The sequence below is a fragment of the Taudactylus pleione genome, unplaced genomic scaffold (genome assembly GCF_031769625.1).
Source record: "Taudactylus pleione unplaced genomic scaffold, aTauple2 ptg000044l, whole genome shotgun sequence".
Lineage (NCBI taxonomy): Eukaryota > Metazoa > Chordata > Amphibia > Anura > Myobatrachidae > Taudactylus > Taudactylus pleione.
In genome coordinates, this window is record NW_028284446.1 from 6,645,626 (window position 1) to 6,665,030 (window position 19,405).

Sequence of the window (19,405 nt, forward strand, 5' to 3'; positions counted from 1 at the left end):
AGCATAGGCTACATAGCAGTCTGTGCACAGGGCACACAGTGATATTGGTGCGAGTGATGGGTGAATAGCATAGGCTACATAGCAGTCTGTGCACAGGGCACACAGTGATATTGGTGCGAGTGATGGGTGAATAGTATAGGCTACATAGCAGTCTGTGCACAGGGCACACAGTGACATTGGTGTGAGTGGTGGGTGAATAGCATAGGCTACATAGCAGTCTGTGCACAGGGCACACAGTGACATTGGTGTGAGTGGTGGGTGAATAGCATAGGCTACATAGCAGTCTGTGCACAGGGCACACAGTGACATTGGTGTGAGTGATGGGTGAAGGAGCTGCTGTCAGCAGTCTGTATAGCTCTTCTGGTCACGTGGGCCACTCCCGTGACAGGTCCCCTATTCAAAGCAATACAACAAGAACAGCTCAAATAAGATACAATGTTGGCAGAAGCGATTTCATTGTAATTGCCAGACTTTTAGGATAGATAGGATAGATACCACAGCTATACAAACAAGCAGCGGCACTCGATGTAGTTTCAATATGGAAAATTTGTGTTGATTACGTCAAAATGATATCCGATGTTTCGGGGCTCAGACGCCCCTTTGTCAAGGTGAAGAGGTGATAATTCTCACCTCTTCACCTTGACAAAGGGGTGTCTGAGCCCCGAAACGTCAGATGTCATATTGATGTAATCAACAGAAATTTTCCATATTGAAACTACGAGTGCCGCTGCTTGTTTGTATAGCAGTGGTTTACATTGTGCCAGAAGGCACCAGTAGACATTGGTTTAGCTGTAGGAGTGCCGGACTGTTGGAGATGAGATATATAGATATATATATATATATATATACACACATACACATACATACATACACACATAGATGATTATATATATATATATATATATCAAAGTTATCAGCAGCCAACTGCATAGGAAATACGAAGATGGCCGCAGTTATGAAAAATATGAGATATGGTAAGAACTTACCCTTGTTATCTCTATTTCTACGAAGTCCATAGGGTTCCACAGGATACCTTGGGGTATAGGTGTGACGTCAGTCGCAGGGCACCAAAGAGTTAAGCTTTCAGCCTCCCAGGATGCACTAGGTCCCCCTCCTATACCCCGCCCCCGGGCCAAGGCACCTCAGTTAGTTACCAAGCCATAGGCCGGAGGAGGAGAAGGAAGAGAGAGAACAAAGATCTGGACACATACAAGAATCACATTCTCACCAGAGGGAGACGGAAAACCGGTGACCAGAGCAAAGCCCATCTGCAGCACAGGTGCGACAGGGCGGGAGTCCTGTGGAACCCTATGGACTTCGTAGAAATAGAGATAACAAGGGTAAGTTCTTACCATATCTCATATTTTCTACTTCAGGGTCCATAGGGTATCCACAGGATACCTTGGGGATGTCCCAAAGCAGTATCCTTTAAGGGTGGGGACGCTCCTGTGCAGAAAGGAGAATCCGCCGCCCGAAGGAAGCATCCTGAGAGGCGAAGGTGTCAAACCTGTAATACCTCACGAAGGTATGGACAGAAGACCACGTAGCAGCCTTGCAGATCTGAACTGCCGAGGCACCACGTCGAGCTGCCCACGAAGGACCCACAGACCTAGTGGAATGAGCCTTCAGAGAAGGAGGGACCGGTAGGCCTTCATGAAGATAAGCTTCAGAAATAGCCATACGGATCCAGGCTGCCAAAGTTTGCTTTGAAGCAGGCCAACCCTTTTTACGGAAGCCAAAGAGGACAAACAAAGCGTCCGACTTCCTAAACGAAGAAGTGCGGTCAACATAAGTCCTTAAGGCCCGCACAACATCCAAAGAGGCCTCACCCACGGAAAGACCCGGTGAGTTAAGGGCCGGAACAACTATTTCCTCGTTAATATGAAACTGGGAAACAACTTTGGGAAGAAACTCGGGCCGAGTGCGGAGCACTGCCCTGTTCCCATAAAAAACCAAGAAAGGGGGTCTACAAGAAAGAGCCCCTAACTCAGAAACACGTCTGGCCGAAGCAATGGCCAGAAGGAAAACAGTCTTAGCTGTTAGCCATTTAAGATCCACTGAGCCCAGTGGTTCAAACGGCGGTCCTTGGAGAGCCCTCAGGACCACAGCCAAATCCCAAGGCGCCACAGGTGGAACAAAGGGCGGCTGAATGCGGAGAACACCCTGCATAAAGGTGCGCACATCCGGGATTGTAGCAATCCTACGGTGAAACCAGACAGATAGGGCCGAAACCTGTACCTTCAAAGAAGCAAGGCGAAGCCCATGATCTAGTCCCGCTTGCAGGAAGGCGAGAATCCGAGACAGACGAAACTCCCGCGGTGCATAACCTCTCGGTCGACACCACTGGAAGAACGTATGCCACACGCGATGGTATATCCTCGCGGAAGACGGTTTCCGAGCTCGCAACATGGTACGCACCACAGAGCTGGAAAACCCCCGGGACCTCAGCATGGCCGTCTCAACAGCCACGCCGTCAAAGACAGCCGAGTCAGGTCCGGGTGAAGGCAAGGACCCTGAGACAGAAGGTCCGGTCGTAGCGGCAACCGCAGAGGAATGTCCACGGACAGACCCTGAAGGTCTGAGAACCAGTGCCGTCTGGGCCACGCGGGAGCTATCAACAGGAGCGTCCCTCCTTCCTGTTTGAATTTCCGGATTACCCGTGGAAGAAGGGAGACCGGAGGGAACAGGTATGCGAACCGGAACGTCCACCGGACGGACAGAGCATCCACCAGAGACGCCCCTTCGTCTCTTGTGCGAGACCCGTACACCGGCAACTTGTTGTTGTGCCGGGACGCCATGAGGTCGATTTCTGGAAGACCCCACCTGTCCACCAGTAGTTGAAAAACGTCCGGGTGCAGGGACCATTCCCCCGGATGAACGTCCTGGCGACTTAGAAAGTCCGCCTCCCAATTTAGCACTCCCGGGATGAAGACCGCTGATATGGCCGGAAGATTGCGCTCCGCCCAAACCAGGATCCGAGAGACCTCTACGAGAGCCGCCCGACTGCGAGTTCCTCCTTGCCTGTTTATGTAGGCCACGGTGGTAGCGTTGTCCGACTGGACCTGCACCGGGCGACCCTGGAGAAACCGCTGTGCCTGCTGGAGAGCATTGAAGACCGCACGGAGTTCCAAGATATTTATTGGAAGCTCCGCTTCTGTCGGCGTCCACCTGCCCTGGAACAAGTGTGGACCCGAAACTGCTCCCCAGCCCCGAAGACTGGCGTCCGTTGTCAACAGGACCCAATTTGGAACACAGAACGGACGTCCCTTGTTGAGGTGGGTCGTCTGTAACCACCACGTAAGGGACAGGCGAACCTCCTGGGTGAGCACAATCGTCTGGGACTTCAGAGACTGAGTCAGCCCGTTCCACTTGGACAGGATCAGGTGCTGCAGAGGTCTGGAGTGAAACTGGGCGTATTCCACCATGTCGAACACCGACACCATGGAGCCCAGTAACCTCATCGCCGAGTGTAAGGACACCCGGCGGCTGTGCAGACAACTGCGCACCCTTGACTGTAAAGCAGAGATCTTGTCCTCCGTCACGAAGATCCTTTGCTGTCCCGAGTCCAATAAGGCTCCAAGATGCAGAATCCTCCGAGACGGGATTAGAGTGGACTTCTGCCAGTTGATTAGCCAGCCGTGCCGTTGCAGCAGTGCAATGGTCAGGTCCAAGTGGCGTAACAGGAGCTCTGGAGATCCTGCCACCAATAACAGGTCGTCCAAATACGGCAACATGCGGACTCCCTGCAGCCGCAGAGAAGCCGCCATGACCGCCATCACCTTGGTGAAAACACGTGGTGCTGTTGCCAGGCCAAAAGGTAACACCCGAAACTGGAAGTGGTCGCTGCTGATTGCAAACCTGAGGAACTGTTGATGGCGCCAAAGAATAGGGACATGCAGGTAAGCGTCCTGTATGTCCAATGACACCAAGTAGTCCCCAGGTTCCAGCGCCAGAATGATGGACCGTAGGGTCTCCATCCGAAACTTCGGGACCCGCAAAGACTTGTTGAGTGCTTTGAGGTTGAGAATCGGACGATATGACCCATTGGGTTTCTGTACCAAAAATAGATTTGAATAGAAACCCTGGCCCCTCTGGGAGAATGGAACCGCCACTATAACTCCAGCCTGGAGCATAGTGTGCAATACCTTCCGCAGCTCCGTAGCCTTGTTCCGGTCTGATGGGAGACCCGTGGTGAAGAAGCGAGCCGGGGGTCTGTGCCGGAAGGAGAGGGCGTATCCGTGAGAAACCACCTCCAGAACCCAAGTGTCTGTCTAGTGGTCGACCAACACTGGGCGAACTGTAGCAGGCGGCCTCCCACCCTGGGATCCCCCAAAGGGAGGCCCGGACCGTCAGGCCGCAGGCTTGTCATCTGGCTTGGGGGCCGGACGTCTGGTACTCCATGCCTGCTTCCGGGGCTTGACCGATTTCTTAGGGCCAGCCTGTCGAGGAAACGACTGTGGTTTGGGCCTGCCCTGGGCCCTAGATGACCGAAAGGACGATGGTCCCGAACCAGAAGGAGCAGCGGCCGACGGGAGACAGGCAGATTTGGCTGCCGCCAGCGTGGCCACAATCTTATCCAGATCCGGACCGAAGAGAACTTCTCCGGTAAACGGCAACGCTTCCAGACCTTTCTTGGAATCTGCGTCCGCCTTCCAGGATCGCAGCCACAAGGTGCGACGAGCAGCTACCGCTGCTGAAGAAATTCTAGACACCAGAGTACTAATGTCTAGAGCCGCCTCGTTGATGTAGGTGGCCGAATCACGGAGATTGCCAATCAACTCCGCCTGATCGGCCGGACAGTCGGATTCAAAAGAAGCCTCTAATGAATCCGCCCAGCGCTCCATCGCTCTGGCAACCCAGCAAATGGCCATAGCCGGCCGTGCTGCCCCCCCTGCAAGGGAATAAGCGGACTTCAGGCAGATTTCTACCTTGCGGTCCGTAGCATCCTTAAGGGAGGATATGGATGGCATCGGCAATGTGGCACTACGGACAAGACGGGTCACGTCAGAATCCACCTGTGGAGGGGATTCCCACTTCGCAAAATAATTATCCGCGAACGGATAAGCCACCGCCAGGCGTCTCTGCGGCTGGTATCTTTTGCCAGGTTGTTTCCACGCCTCCTCTAAATGGTCCACCAACTGACCCGAAAGAGGAAAGACTGTGGCATCGCCCTTCACATCTTTGAAAAAGGTATACTTAGATTTAGCCGCTGGGGGAACTTCGTCCTCAATCACCAAGGCTGTGCGGACCGCCCGAATAAGTCCAGGAATATATACTTTGGACTTAGCATCAGCGTCCTTAGTATGGAGAGGTTCCTGATCGTAAGGATCTAGAATCTCCCCATCATCAGACGTCCCTTCGTCATCCTCATAAGGAGCGGACAGAGACGCCACCGGCCTTTTATGAGACCGCATCACAGACTCCCCTTGCAACACATCCGACAAGTGCTGTACAGAACTCGTCAGGGAGTTAACCCACGCTGGGTCCTGAGAACCCGGGAGCGGGGAAATAGGGAGACTGTGGGGTACCACCAATTGTCGTGGGAACCCCTGCATGGGTGACGACACCACAGACTGCTGGGACAAACCCATCGGAGTAAACGCGGGCTGCGGAGCTAACTGGCCCACTAAAGCTGTTAACGCCTGAGCGAAACAAGCCCAGGGCGGCTCCTGTACCGGTGCTGTAACCGTAATAGGCCGCGCCATGGACAAACACTGCCGGCAAAGGCCCTCCGCGCTACCCTCCCCCTCCGCTAACGGTACTTTGCACGTGGTACACTGTAGCCGGAGGGGAAAATCACTTTCAGACATGATGGCACCACGTATGTGACCTCTCTCACCAATTAAGTATTAAATAGGCGAGAGACCACCCTGCAGCACCGCACCGCAAGGGCTTTAGCAGAAAGAACAGGGACAGTAATAAAGCTGACAGTTTAGATGAAGAAAAGATTACAGGCAGCAGCGCTAGCACAGTCACATACAATGCAGAAAAATAACAATTCCTGCACTAACAGCGCTGATCACTCAACTACACAGACACAGGGCCTGGTAGGACACAGCGCTGCATACACAGACCTGACCACAGCGGAGGAGAGGTATGCGGGGGGACCCAGACCACGATGCTTCCGTCCAGCGCTTCCAGCAGCGTTCACCATGCGTTCTGGAGAAGATGGCCGCCGAGGAGCAGAGAGGAGGCTGGCCTGGGGGAGGAGCGCTGCCACAGGACCAGTCGGCAGCATGCAGAGAGGGCTGTGTGCAGCGGGGGAGGCGCCGGCTGTGAGACAGGGAAGGCGCGCTCCCCTGGCATGCATTTAACCCCTGGGACGCCGCAGCGCTACCGCTCTGCTGCGGTCCGCTGTCCCAGGGGGTAGTGGAAGCGCAGGTTGGTCGCCTGGCTCCACGCTGCAGCCAGTCCCCAGGGAGCCCCCTGCCTGGGGACTTAGGACCATGTGATCAGCGGGGACCCACCGCGGGACCCCGCTGCTTACCTCTGTCCCCCTTGAATCCGGCCATGGTCCGGAGCATCTGGGGTCACCGCTAGCTGTGACCCCAGACGCCCACCAGCATCCCCGGATCAGTACCGGCGTTCTGGTACCGGCGGGGTGTAGGGAAGACAGCATGGACGTCAGGACTGACTGTCCATGCTGTTCATCCAGTTGTGCAGCCACAGCTGCATGAAGAATAAGCTTCAGGGGCTCTTCTAGCCCCCACTCCAACAGGTGCACCCGACTCCGGCCGGGCACCAAACTAAACTGAGGTGCCTTGGCCCGGGGGCGGGGTATAGGAGGGGGACCTAGTGCATCCTGGGAGGCTGAAAGCTTAACTCTTTGGTGCCCTGCGACTGACGTCACACCTATACCCCAAGGTATCCTGTGGATACCCTATGGACCCTGAAGTAGAAAGACGCATGCGCAGGAACAGAAGGGTGGAAGCTGTATATGGAGAAGACGGGCGGAAGTATCGGTGAATATCGCGGGCGCATGGACGAGACGGGAGGTGGACCGCAGCGTATTCAGTGGACTGGACGTGCCGCATAGTGCTGAGAGGACGGAAGTTGTACCAAGTGTAAGCGCGGAAGTCGCCGGACATTAACATCCGCCCTGCAATATCGCTATTACATTTAATAACATACACGATTACCTATTTTGGACTTTTAACGTATAGGATATTATCGGACTGATGTTTTTTTCAATCTATAATTATAAAAATATTAAATAATGTGTTCAAATTGAATTCGAATGAATTGGTCACAGGAAGTGATGTCATAATGAGCGGCAATTGTCCCTAGTAGTGGGGTTTAAAAGCTGGAGCACACTACTGGCAATGTATTCCCTTGATGAAGTTATATAGCTGATGAAACGCGTTGGGAAGGTTACTCTATTCTACCTCCATGAACTTTTCAATCATCTCTATTTAAAGATAAGCATATTGCAATTTATCCTCAATTTCTTTTTAAAAGTATTTATTTCCTATAATATCCATGTGTATTTTTCTCCTATCAACCAGGTTGGCCTGCATGCACAAGTGATGATCGACATCGATCTTCCGAGCCCGCGCATCGACAATCATTTGGTCGTTTGCGGGGTTAAAAAAAAAAAAACAATATAAAAACGATCAAACTATATAATTACCATTGATATTGTTCTTTTTATCTGACCGTGTGTTTGCACAGTTATTCAATCCTTTATGTTACCAAATAAAAGCACTTGTTCTTGTGAAAAAAAAGAGAGTTGTCAACAAATGTACAATTAAACTGCAAAAATAGTTTCCACCCTTATGGTGCCAACTACCTCCAGCCATGTTTCGTGTATATCAATTATTGCATAGTGCTTTACTGATTGTATGTGCAGATGTGTTCTCATACACCTAGCCTCAATATGCTATGCAGTGTCAGAGAGCCTCCAGGTTCTGTGCGATTCTGTTTGCGCTGAGCATCTTTTTCGCCCGAAAATGCATCTTAGTTTCAATGTGATGCTACTAGCACGCACCAGGAGACTGCATGGATTAATTTGATATGCAACACTTGTAGATCTGTTTGCAACTGCGGCAAAGTTGCACTTCGTATACAGATTCGTACTCTCTGGTACGAGATAGTTAACTCTTTCACTGCTGAGGCATTTGTCACCCCTTTGCTGAGCCTAATTTGGTAGCCTTTGTGTTAATCACATTCTAACATCAAAATCCGTATTTGTACCATTTTTAAATAAAAAAAAAAAAATCAGCAGACTGAGTTTTAGAAAATAGCATTAGTTTGCTTTTATATCAACAGGGAAAATCTACTCAAAATGGTCAAAAAAAGTGTTAAGGTGCATACACACAACGATTTTTTGAACGATTATCGTTAAACGATATCGTTTAACGATAATCGTTTGAAAAAAATCGTTCACTTTCTGAGTCAAACGATGAACGATTATTGTTCACGTTAGTAGCTTGTAGTTCAGTCAGACTTGTCAACTCAACGATTTTCATTAAGTTAATATTGAAAAAATCGTTTGTAGTTTAGAAAAATCGTTCATTACATCATTGTGTGTGTATGCACATTTAGTCTTTTTATTGAAATTGCAAGAACATGTTAAAAGCAAATGTGTGTATTTTGTTCGCCAGTAAAAAGTGGGTTTCTATACATAGATTTTCATAAAACTTGCACTTAAAGATGATAATGCCCCACCCAACCTGAAGGGATTAAAGAGTCTATAGATCTAGCCGTTCATCCCAAAACCTCACATCTATGCCTCGTATCAATGGTGACCTGACAAACATTTGGACCACATATTCAACCAATATCCAGCAACGCCTGGTAGATTTCAATAAAATGTTTGTCAAGATCAGGAAAAATTTCAGACTGATGAACACAGTGATTTGTAGCCAATTAGGTCAAAATAGGGTTAATTGGACACCACAGTGTGTATTGGTACTTTACAAATGATGCAGAATACACCCTTAACATTTAGTAAACATATAAGCAACAATCACAGCCTGAAAAAATATAAAATCTTAACCTGCACACAAACCAAATTACAGACGAGGACGTGACTGCACTGGTTACACTGTGACTGGCAGTGGCTTCCCATTGGAAGCTCTGCCTGCCAGTCACATACACAACAAGCAGTCTCAGGGGGAGTAGACACCTCCCCTGAGACTGTCAGTCTGGGCTGCTATTAGCAGAGAGCAGCTTCCTCCAGCCCTACCCGGCTCTTAGGGGCTGCAGACGATGCAGCCCTTTGGAAGCCGATGATATGCACGTGTGGCTCCCCACCGCTAGTGCGGATGCGCCGGTCCCAGCACCTGTCAGAACAAATTGTGCAGGCGCCCGGACCCAGCAAGTAGCCGGTGAGTGGGGGGTTTTTTTCTCTCCTTCTCGGCGGCAGCCCCCCCTCATCTAAGAGGGTGGGAGCCGCCGCTGGTTACATACATAAAATTTTACAGAGGCAAATTTGGACACACACACAGATAATAGGAAGGACACACTTTTAGAAGAACTCACATTAAAGTAGCCAAACAACCAGGCATCATTGTTTATATTACATTCAACTACTCACTAACAAGATCACACCAGGAAAAGATCTCAATTTTGCTTGATGTGCAAAGAAAAAAAAAAGGGAGATAAGAAACATGTAACCGTGACACTAAAACAGAATGATGTGGCTCTAACACTCACTGATGTAGTGCTTGGGTCCTGAGCAGGTGTGCTGACATCCCATATTGTCGATACATGGGTAAGACTGTCGATAGGCAGAAAATCCTGGGTGTCCGTGATGTCAGATAGTGAATCCGGGGAAGAGAGGATGGAGTGGTTGGATAATTCATTAAAGAAAGAAGGCGACTCCTTAGGAAAAAAAAAAAAAAAAAAAAAAAGAAGATTATGGTAAGAAAAATAGGAATGCCGTAGCTGCAAAGTAGATCATTACCTAGAGATAACAAAAACTTCAAACCATCATATCTGGTCTCCTTTTTTCTAACTTAAGTTTGTGAATAAATAGAACTTAAAAGTACTCACTTCAGGCACTGCCTGAAGATGAACGCTACCTTCTGCCAATACAGACACTCGCCGCGTTGTTGTGATCGCAAGTAGCAATAGTCTCTGAGTTGGGCTATATTATATAGGATGGGCTAAATTTACAGAAATGTAGCAAATTGGGCAAATAAATAAATGGACAGATCAGTGACCCAAAGCAATAGAATAGAATAATAAAACAGACATCTGAAACAACTACAGATCATTTCAAGGGTTGGTGCAGACATCCAAGTTTCAGTATACATATATTTCTGAGGACAGCATCCACTAGAATAGGTCAACTTACAATGTTTACAAAATGAATTCACTCTGAAACCGCTTTCAAAGTAGCGTAGCATTAATAAATATCTTCATATATCATAATGACGGTGAAAAAAAAAAAAAAAACTTCATTATGAGCAAAGATAGAATGTCAAGAAAGTATTAAGCAGGGACCGACATGTCACTTGATGCTACTAGTATTATAGAGCTGTTTGAAGTATACAATAAAAGAAACACCCCATCACTCATGATATTGCAGACCGTACAAGTACTTGGTGTCCTGTATGATCTTACTGGAAACAGATTTCAACAAACCAGATATTTTCACTTTGAAATGATTTTAATTTGTAAATTAAGTAAACAAAAACCTACAGAGGGAGATCATTTCAAGCATATTGAAAAAAAAAAAAAGAACCCACCCCTAGCCCTTGTTCCAAGTCACCACTAACCCCAAAATAATAAGCTTGTGTCAGATGGACGTTTTTACTATGCAGCTTGAAAAGCACAACTATTGCTGTCTCGGAAACGCTTCTCTACTGGTCACACGGAAGCAATTAAACAGACTGAAGATGCTGCATGCAATACTGTCTGAGGACAGTATGTTGTGGGACCGGAGAAGTCCCTGTTCTCTTCAATGCATCAAATGGTATGAGCGCTAGTGACGCTTCCGCTTTTCTTGTCAGAAACCCACTAGAATTTAGAGCGACTGTCAGACACCACCCTAAAGGGGGTACAAGTGTATATGTTTAAATTGGAAAAGAAGCTATACAAATTAAATAAATGTGCAGAGATGTAGAAATGGCACCTCCATTCTATAACTACAACATGCAACGGTCAGACAATTCAGCAAAGTAGTCACAGAAGTACAAAAAAAAAAAAAGTGTACATGTAACAGACAATAAATAAAATGCTCGCAATGTTTTTAGGGAAAGTATAAAATATAGCTGACTACTACATGAAAATTGGTATCCACTGTGCCATTTTGTGTGAAGATATCAAACCCACTCACACAAGAGTACCCTTCCCAATCACTAAGCATTTCCAGTGTGTACCAACGACTTTGTTCACAGACACATCGTATTGGCTGTGCTGCACAGCCAATGTCAGATATCGGTAGATCTGTCCATCGTGCTTTGTGTATTTGTAGTCCGCCGACCCCCCCGTACACTTGCAGCAGAGGCCGCAGGGAGGGGGGCGCCACAAGCCCCTCGGCCCATCAGAACCCGCGGCCAGATGAAGGTTTTTCAGTATGTATGAACAACCATTATCTGCAGATATATCTGCCAGGTGTGTACCCAGCATAAGTGTTTAAAAAGCTCCATTAGCCCTAACACTAAAGTCTAGGCTTGGAAAGTGTTAGGGTTAACACACATGATATTATATCCCCACAACTCTGCCCCCTTCCAGAGTGTCCCATAAACCCCTTTAGAATGTAGGCTCTCATAAACGGTGATTATGTGTATATGTTAATTTGTGAATGGTCTAATGTTATCACCTTGTACATATATATTGTTCCTGCATGTTTTTATCCCCCTATGTACAGTGCTACAAAACCCTTACTGTGCCATATAAAAATCATTTAGTGATATACATAAATATATACCTATCATATATATTATTTAGATATATATATATATATTATTTTTTTTTATATATAATTTTAGACACCTATAGAAATATACACACAGACACGCCTATCTATAGATTACACTATGTCATTAAAGCTAAATGAGCAAAGACAGGAAAAGCCCAGGAAGAGGATTAGTGAATATTGGTAACAGATGTCCAACACACCACACCTAAATATTGCTTTCTGTTCTAGCGACCCCTATTCCACAGTGTAATCCAGAGGCAGTCAATAAAGGGATTCATAAAATGGTAATGTCTAAAATGTAGTCATAATGAAAACAAAAACATTACTATAAATAATAGGGTACACATACAGACATATAAAAAAAAAGACTTGGTAAAGTTCAGAGAGGGACAAGTGCTGTAACACTTCCTGAGCAGGCTGTACAAGCTTGGCAACACTTTTAAAAAACGCTGGATAAAGATAAAACCATAACCAATATTTCATTAAAGTAAATATGGTATGCGTATTCAGGAATGAAACCAAGCAGGATACACTGAACTATTACCATAACTACTGTATAACACTATCATACACTTAATTGTAGACACTCCACACACACAAATATATATACACACACATACATACACAGGTTGAGTCTCCCATATAGATAGTAAAACCTTTGTTTTGATGGTTCAATGTACGCAAACTTTGTTTAAAGCACGGAATTATTAAAAATATTGTATAAAATTACCTTCAGGCATTGTGTAGAAGGTGTATATGAAACAAATGCATTGTGTTTAGATTTGGGTCCCATTCCCAAGATATTTCATTATGGTATCAAATATTCCAAAATATGGAATATTCCAATATCCAAAATTCCCCTGGTCCCAAGCATTTGGATATGGGAGACTCAACCTGTATATAATATTTTTTTATGGGTCCCATGATAAGACTTAAAAGATGTGTTATTCCATTATTGAGGACTGGCTTTTAAGAAGACTGCCCTTCATATTTCAAAGAAAGATTTCAAGAAACAAATGACTGGAAAATGATTACCAAATACTGAATATTTCAAATACTCATATTATCCGAGAGCACTTGGGACTTCAATACCATGTTACTGGGAGAGTGAGCAGCCCTTTATGTCCAGAAGTAACTTTAAAAGTACTTCTAAACTCTTCAATACTACAGAAAAATAAGACACTCAACACTACCATTAAAGCAAGTAATGCCTACTGAGTGTGCATAACCCTGAGCAATGAAATGTCCCTCCATTTAGAGTTTATTTAAAAAGAGTATCTTAGTGACATATGCCAATTCAAGCATTTTGATTACATGCATTGGTGAGAACAAAAAAAGACATCCCGAAAAACAGATGACAGTCAGACATCCCACCTGGGTAATAAAGATTTAGCTACTTGTTTATATTGCTTACCCCATTCCTGCCAGGAAGATGCTGGACAGATAACTCATTTACATAAATGCAGTGTATGATACTACATCATATTTATTGTGAGAAAGATCCCTGTTTTATTAAGAAACACCTCCCTAATCTAGATATTACTGGAAGAAAGACCCTGCCCACGTACATTATTGGCAGAAAGAGCCCTCCCTTATTTTATTGCCAGAAAGATCCCTTGTTCCTAATATTACTGGAAAAGTGAGAATCCCCCCTCTCATTGATAATGCCGAGAAATGGTCTCAATATTCAATTTACTGCCCCCACACACACAACACAACATATTTTCAACAATTAGTACGCTAACCTTCATATGGACCAATGTACCCCAAAATAAAGATGCATATGTCTTAACTATACAAAAAAAAATAATGACAAAGACTTTGTACAATTTAAGTGATAAACAGGTACAACTGCATCCTCATGTACCTACAGACCAAGGTTACTAACCATCCCCTTCCAAAATCATATTTATACTGGTAACTAACAATGCAATCAATACCATTCATTTAATAATATGGCAATGAAAATAATGATGTTACATGAGAAGATTTAGGCTTGTAAGGTAAGGTAACCTCTTCCTCCAAAGACAATGAAGACAATAGGAAAGCATTAGCTTTCCAGGGGAGTTTGGGAGTTTTACCATGTCACTGGTGCTCGTCAGCATCACTCGATCATCAAGCAGGGACACCTCTACCGGAGTACAAGTAGGAATTGATCATTCATGTACAACATAGAGGGGATATATTAGCATTATCTGAGACAATAAGGTTAGACTGATATTATTCTGATCATGTGTTTAGTATAAAGAACAAAGTAGTAACTAATAAAGTGGTACCTAAAAACTGACCCATTTCCTACAACAGACTCCTGCCTCACTATATACCTATATTATAAAGGACTTCACCGCTACAAAAACTGGTGTCATAGATGACACTATTAAATTGGCAGAAATACCCCAAAAAAAAAAAAAAACACAACAGCATGGGCTTTATTGTAATTATATGTTACATTTATGACAATAACTCAGTTTTCGCTCTTTTGTAAAAGTTTCACAGTAGAAAAAGCAATTGAGAACACTTTTTACACACGCACAGAAAAATAAAGATGCAACTAACAAGTTAAACTGCAATATACAGTACACAGAAAAACAACAAGCACATAGTAGCAATAGTGAAAATGGAAATACAGTAACATTTCTTCTGTCGTCATGACCCAAATGTCCCAATGACCGTATGCCACTGAATAGCTGTACTTCTATTTTCATCACCAACAACTTCTTGCCTCAACACATTTCCTTTTCAGCAAAGGTTGTGTTTACTGCCCTGTGATGTGAGGGACATTCCCAAGTCTGATATGAAGGAGGAAGAAGCTAGATATATAATGGTTTATACAGCCCTAACTTTATAGTGGCTTGAACATTGCAGATAATAACACTAAGTGAAACGAAATCTGTGTCTCTGAGTGGTCATGCCAACATGGTGAAAGCTTGAGGAAAAGAAACCTCATGCAAATACTTTTCGGCACAAACGATCAAGTAAAACACTTTACAGAAACTTAGTCAATTTCACATTTCACCCAGAGTAGAGAAACTGTGACCCTATGTGCTAGTAGGATATCTGAATTAGGAAGAATACCTTGTTCACTGAGGAAACCTTCAGCCAGAAATGCAGTTGTGACATGCCAGCAGAACAGGAGCTGGAAAGCGGATGACGGGCTGAAGGCAGAGACTTACACATGACAGCAGAACATCACAACAGCTGGGGGCCCCCCTCCTCCCTTCTTTCTCTTCTCCAGGGATCTGCCCCCTAATGCTTAATTTTCTGCTGTTCACTCTCCTCCCTCCCTCCCTCCCTCCCTCCCTCCCCCCCCCCAGGGCATGCATGGCCAGCCCCTGATCCCACTTCCTCTCAATGCTCTTCTGACTTTCAGGAAATGATTCTATGCGAGGATTCCTGGCAGTCACAACACTTACTGTGCCTGGCAGTAAGCTCCACCCCTTATATACCTGTACCTGCAATGAAAACCAATCACAACTTGCCGATTGCAGCTAATTTAACCCTTCAACTTCTATAACCCTGAGAGCTACAATTGTGCTGCAAGACAGCGAATAGGTCGCTACATTATTTCATTAACCTCTTCCTTGCTGGAGAAATGTAATGTACCATTAATAGGTTTGAGCCTCTCTTTCATTAACCCCTTCAATTTGTTCAAGACTACTTATTCTTAAGAACTGATTATTCTCATGTTCAATGCTCAACTCCCCCCCCCCCCCACCCCCACCCCCTGCACACACACACACTCAAGGGAGCAATTGAGTTGAGGGGAGTGGTGTGGATTCCAGGAACTTAAAAATTTACAGCAGACAGTGAAGCCACATTAACTTTAGCACCAGCTACAGGAACCAAAGATAAAGACCTCTCCACAACAGGCTGTACAGTACATGCCCCCACCCTCACATAAATGTATAATAATCAAGTTATGCACTCTTACATCAAAGATGTATGCACATCTAGGACCAGCATCAAACCTGTAACAGTGTTCTCACCAACACTACAACAACAAAAAAAAAAAACCTGAACCACACCACAGGCTGTGGGAAAAGTAACATCACTGCACATAAGTAATGAATATCCTGTGGCTAGTAATATGGCCACCAAATATTTACTAACATTCAAATAGCCTTAACTGAAATATAGAAGACTAAAAATACATACAAATTTACAGTGTCTCACAGGTTTGTGTACATTTAAAATTATACATAAGAAAAACCCAATGATCCTCTAACTGGGGCAGGATTCATTTAAGCATGAGGTACTACCGGAAAATCACGCTGCCCGCAATGCTAATACTAACTGAAGGGGAAACCTTGCCTGTTTTTGAATGCAAAGAAAACAAAATGATATTCCCACACCAGTTAACCACTTAATATCTATTATTTGTCTAAGTGGTTTATCGGGGGTATTAATGTCTTTTTCTTGTTTTTGAATGCACCTTAATAGGCTGTGAGCAAAAATGAGTGAGAAAATCCTGTGTTATAGTATCGTGAAAGGTTCCAATCGAGCTTCATCATTGATTGGATCTACCTCACTTACTAATACACTGACATTCTGGCCACCCCTTGTATACACATACACAGTAAGGTTCAGAGATCCTAAGAGCCTACACAACAATAATAAGAGTAATGCTGGCAAAACAGATTAATACCTTGTCAGTCTGCACCAGACCCAAGATCAGTGTCTAATTAACTATATGTATGTAGCAAAACTAAGCAAGAAGCAGCAGCTCCTCATTAGGGCCAAGTGGTATTATCCACTCCAGTTTCAGGGGCCACACAACAGGCCAGTACGTGTCATATACAGTCTATCTCTGAGCTTATTTACCAACGTTCAGAACAGAATGATCTATTCTGATTGCAATCTGCCCGATTTTTAAGAAAGCATTGCCAGCATAAAACACTTCTAACAACTAATACAAACTAATAAAAGATGGATGATGTGAAGTCACACAGTGACTACACAGAGTTAGTAGTGACTAGTCTTTTTTTAGGTAAAAGAGGGCAGCAATATGAATCACTTCCTATAGGAAATTCCAGGTTAGGTCTTGGGTAACTGCAAAAGTTTTAAAGGTTTACTTACTTATTAAGAGAATGCAAAAGGTGCAAAAATGCTTTAACAAAATTCCCAGCTATGTTTAATCAGTTTACCATAGCATAGAATATAGTGATAAAATGAGATTGCGCATTAATTTAATAGACAGAAAAAGAGGAAAGAGAACAATTGGTCTAATATGGCAGTGTGTGGACTGAAAGGTACAGCTATCCACATGTAGTATATGATAAACACTTTGCTCAACCGTTGGCTCCGCCTGCAAGACTGGCTTTGGTTGAGACAAATTTAGACAGTTAAAGCTTATCTTTACATGTAAGCAATACTTTAGTAATCAGTTCTCAGCAGGTGAACACAAAGGCACTGCAAAGCAGTTCCCCTTCCACTTGTACACAACACACACCTTCCTGGGATTTTCCACATCAAGAAGCCTGGAAATTTAGGAAGATTCTGAATGTATTCTTGACACAAAGAAGTTCAGTGAGAAGAGATGTATATACTTAGATTAGAGAAAATAATGCATCTCTTCTCTGCTGCAGCTCGGTCTGATCACAGATACATTACTGGAAATATCATTGCACAACATTACGCAATACGCACCACAGGTCGCCAGACAGAGAAAGGGTCAGTCGATGGGAGGGGAGAACGAGCAGTGGGGACACAAGTAAGAGAGATCAAGGAGGAATTGTTGAGAAACGAAGGGGCAGAAGAAGGGTACAGATCTCAAAATAACATTGTAGAATAGACAGTGTGTGAAATGAGTAAAAAGTTAACAAGAGGCATAGTAGCCCTAAAATAATGAGCAGGTAAATGCATTTGACAAATAGCGTATTAGTGAAACCTTCTGGATTTACAAATTGCAGACTCTTCATCCTTAAGGATTAAATACGATGCATGAATTTAATGATATGGACTGATCTAGATAATAAATTATTAACAATAGACAGTTTATTCTTTTTAAGTCTATTTATCTCCTATGAAGACAGCATACAATATAGCCTATAGAGAGAAATGCTGTATCAATTTATATGTTGGATCATATGTTTAGATTTATTTTAATATTCTTATTAAATTAACAGATTTTTTTGGGAAAGAGTATAAATAGATTCATTATTTTAATTTATATTTTAGTATAAAATCCACTTCACGAAGGTGACTATATAGAAGTTAGGCTAAATTCATTGAAAGAAATAACATACTATGCTATATAAAAGCACAAATACACTTATGCTTATTATATACTTTACATGTACAAGTCCAGATGTTTAAGTATGTTTTATAATTTTTGCTTCAATATAGGATATTGTATCTAAATATAACATTGTATGCGGTTTCTAGTTAGAATTGGCTAAAAGCTTGCATATATTAAAGGGTATAAAATGATACGTGGACTAATTTGCAAACTCACTTGTGGAAAATGTCTAGTTATTACTAGACAAAATGCGTCAGTGACTGATAACTGTGGGCTAATACTTATTTGGGCTGCTGCTTGTTGTAACTGATATGCTATGAAAGAAGTCATGTGAATGTATGTTGGTGGAACTGCCATTTAAGATCACGGTTGCTATTCAGACACCTGATTAGAGTGGTCCCTTCAGCAGGTGTCCTGCACTGGTAATTACATGGTGCCATGTACCAAACCAGCAAGATAATACCACTAATCTAACATGCCGGTATGTGTCTGATGTTCTAGAGACTGTTTGGGGTGGGAGGGGGGGAGGAATTCAATTGTTTTGGGCACTCATCGCTCCTGTCTGACGGGAGATATTCAAAGGTTTGCCCGACCAGCCCCACGCTGGTTGCGATGGGCGTATTCCGGCACCCAAAATGCAGGGGATTAGCTGCGTAAAGCGATTGCGAGCAAAATCTGCAACAAGTAACAGGCACCCAAAACAAGTGAATAGCTCCCGGTCACTTTAAACAGGAGCTACGGGCACCCAAAACATTTTGGATTCCACCCTATAAATTCAACTTTGCTCTATTATAAGGCTGTGGCTAATCAAACTATCATATAGTGTCGGAGGATTTCTCTCTTATTACATCATCTAACATTGCTATTTAAATTTAAGGAGAACAGTGGTTACTTAACAACTAACCAGGATATAAGGAGCAGTTTCATTAGCAACAACCATCTTCATCTATATATGTTTTTAAAGAATTGGGGAGATTTTCTCCTAAAAGGACTGTATAGAAGTAACGGATTATGCTGATATATATTTTAAAGTCCTTGAATACAAGTGGGATGTAATTAATACAATGGTTATAGTGCCGTTATGTGTATATAAACATAACATTTTTATTACATTTATTTTCAAATTCCACATTGCAATTCCTTTTTTATGCACAGTCTGCCATTTCTAGATATTAAGTAATACTAAAATGTTATCACCGTATCTCTTCACTGGTTTCTTTTTTCTCATTTTTGTGGTTGAGAATCAGCAGTACTTCTGCTTACTAGCTGCATGTATACCAGTAACCTTGCTCTCCCCA

The 19,405-nt window shown here is 44.1% G+C and overlaps 1 protein-coding gene across 3 annotated transcripts in view; it reads right to left on the reverse strand.

The window, feature by feature from the left end:
* SBNO2 (strawberry notch homolog 2) overlaps positions 1 to 19,405 on the reverse strand; it is a 104,541-nt gene that overhangs the window by 56,540 nt on the left and 28,596 nt on the right. Inside the window, exons 1-2 of one of the 3 annotated variants that reach the window (XM_088460359.1) lie at positions 14,945 to 15,050; positions 9,658 to 9,825 (exon numbers count right to left, since the gene is read on the reverse strand). The exons of 1 other annotated variant lie outside the window; for it this stretch is intronic. In XM_088460359.1, the coding sequence (XP_088316485.1) occupies positions 9,658 to 9,825; positions 14,945 to 15,046 (270 nt within the window). In that variant the 5' untranslated portion in view covers positions 15,047 to 15,050. Of the gene's footprint in view, positions 1 to 9,657; positions 9,826 to 14,944; positions 15,051 to 19,405 lie in introns of those variants that run through there. One more of the 3 variants, XM_088460357.1, reaches the window with a different exon arrangement.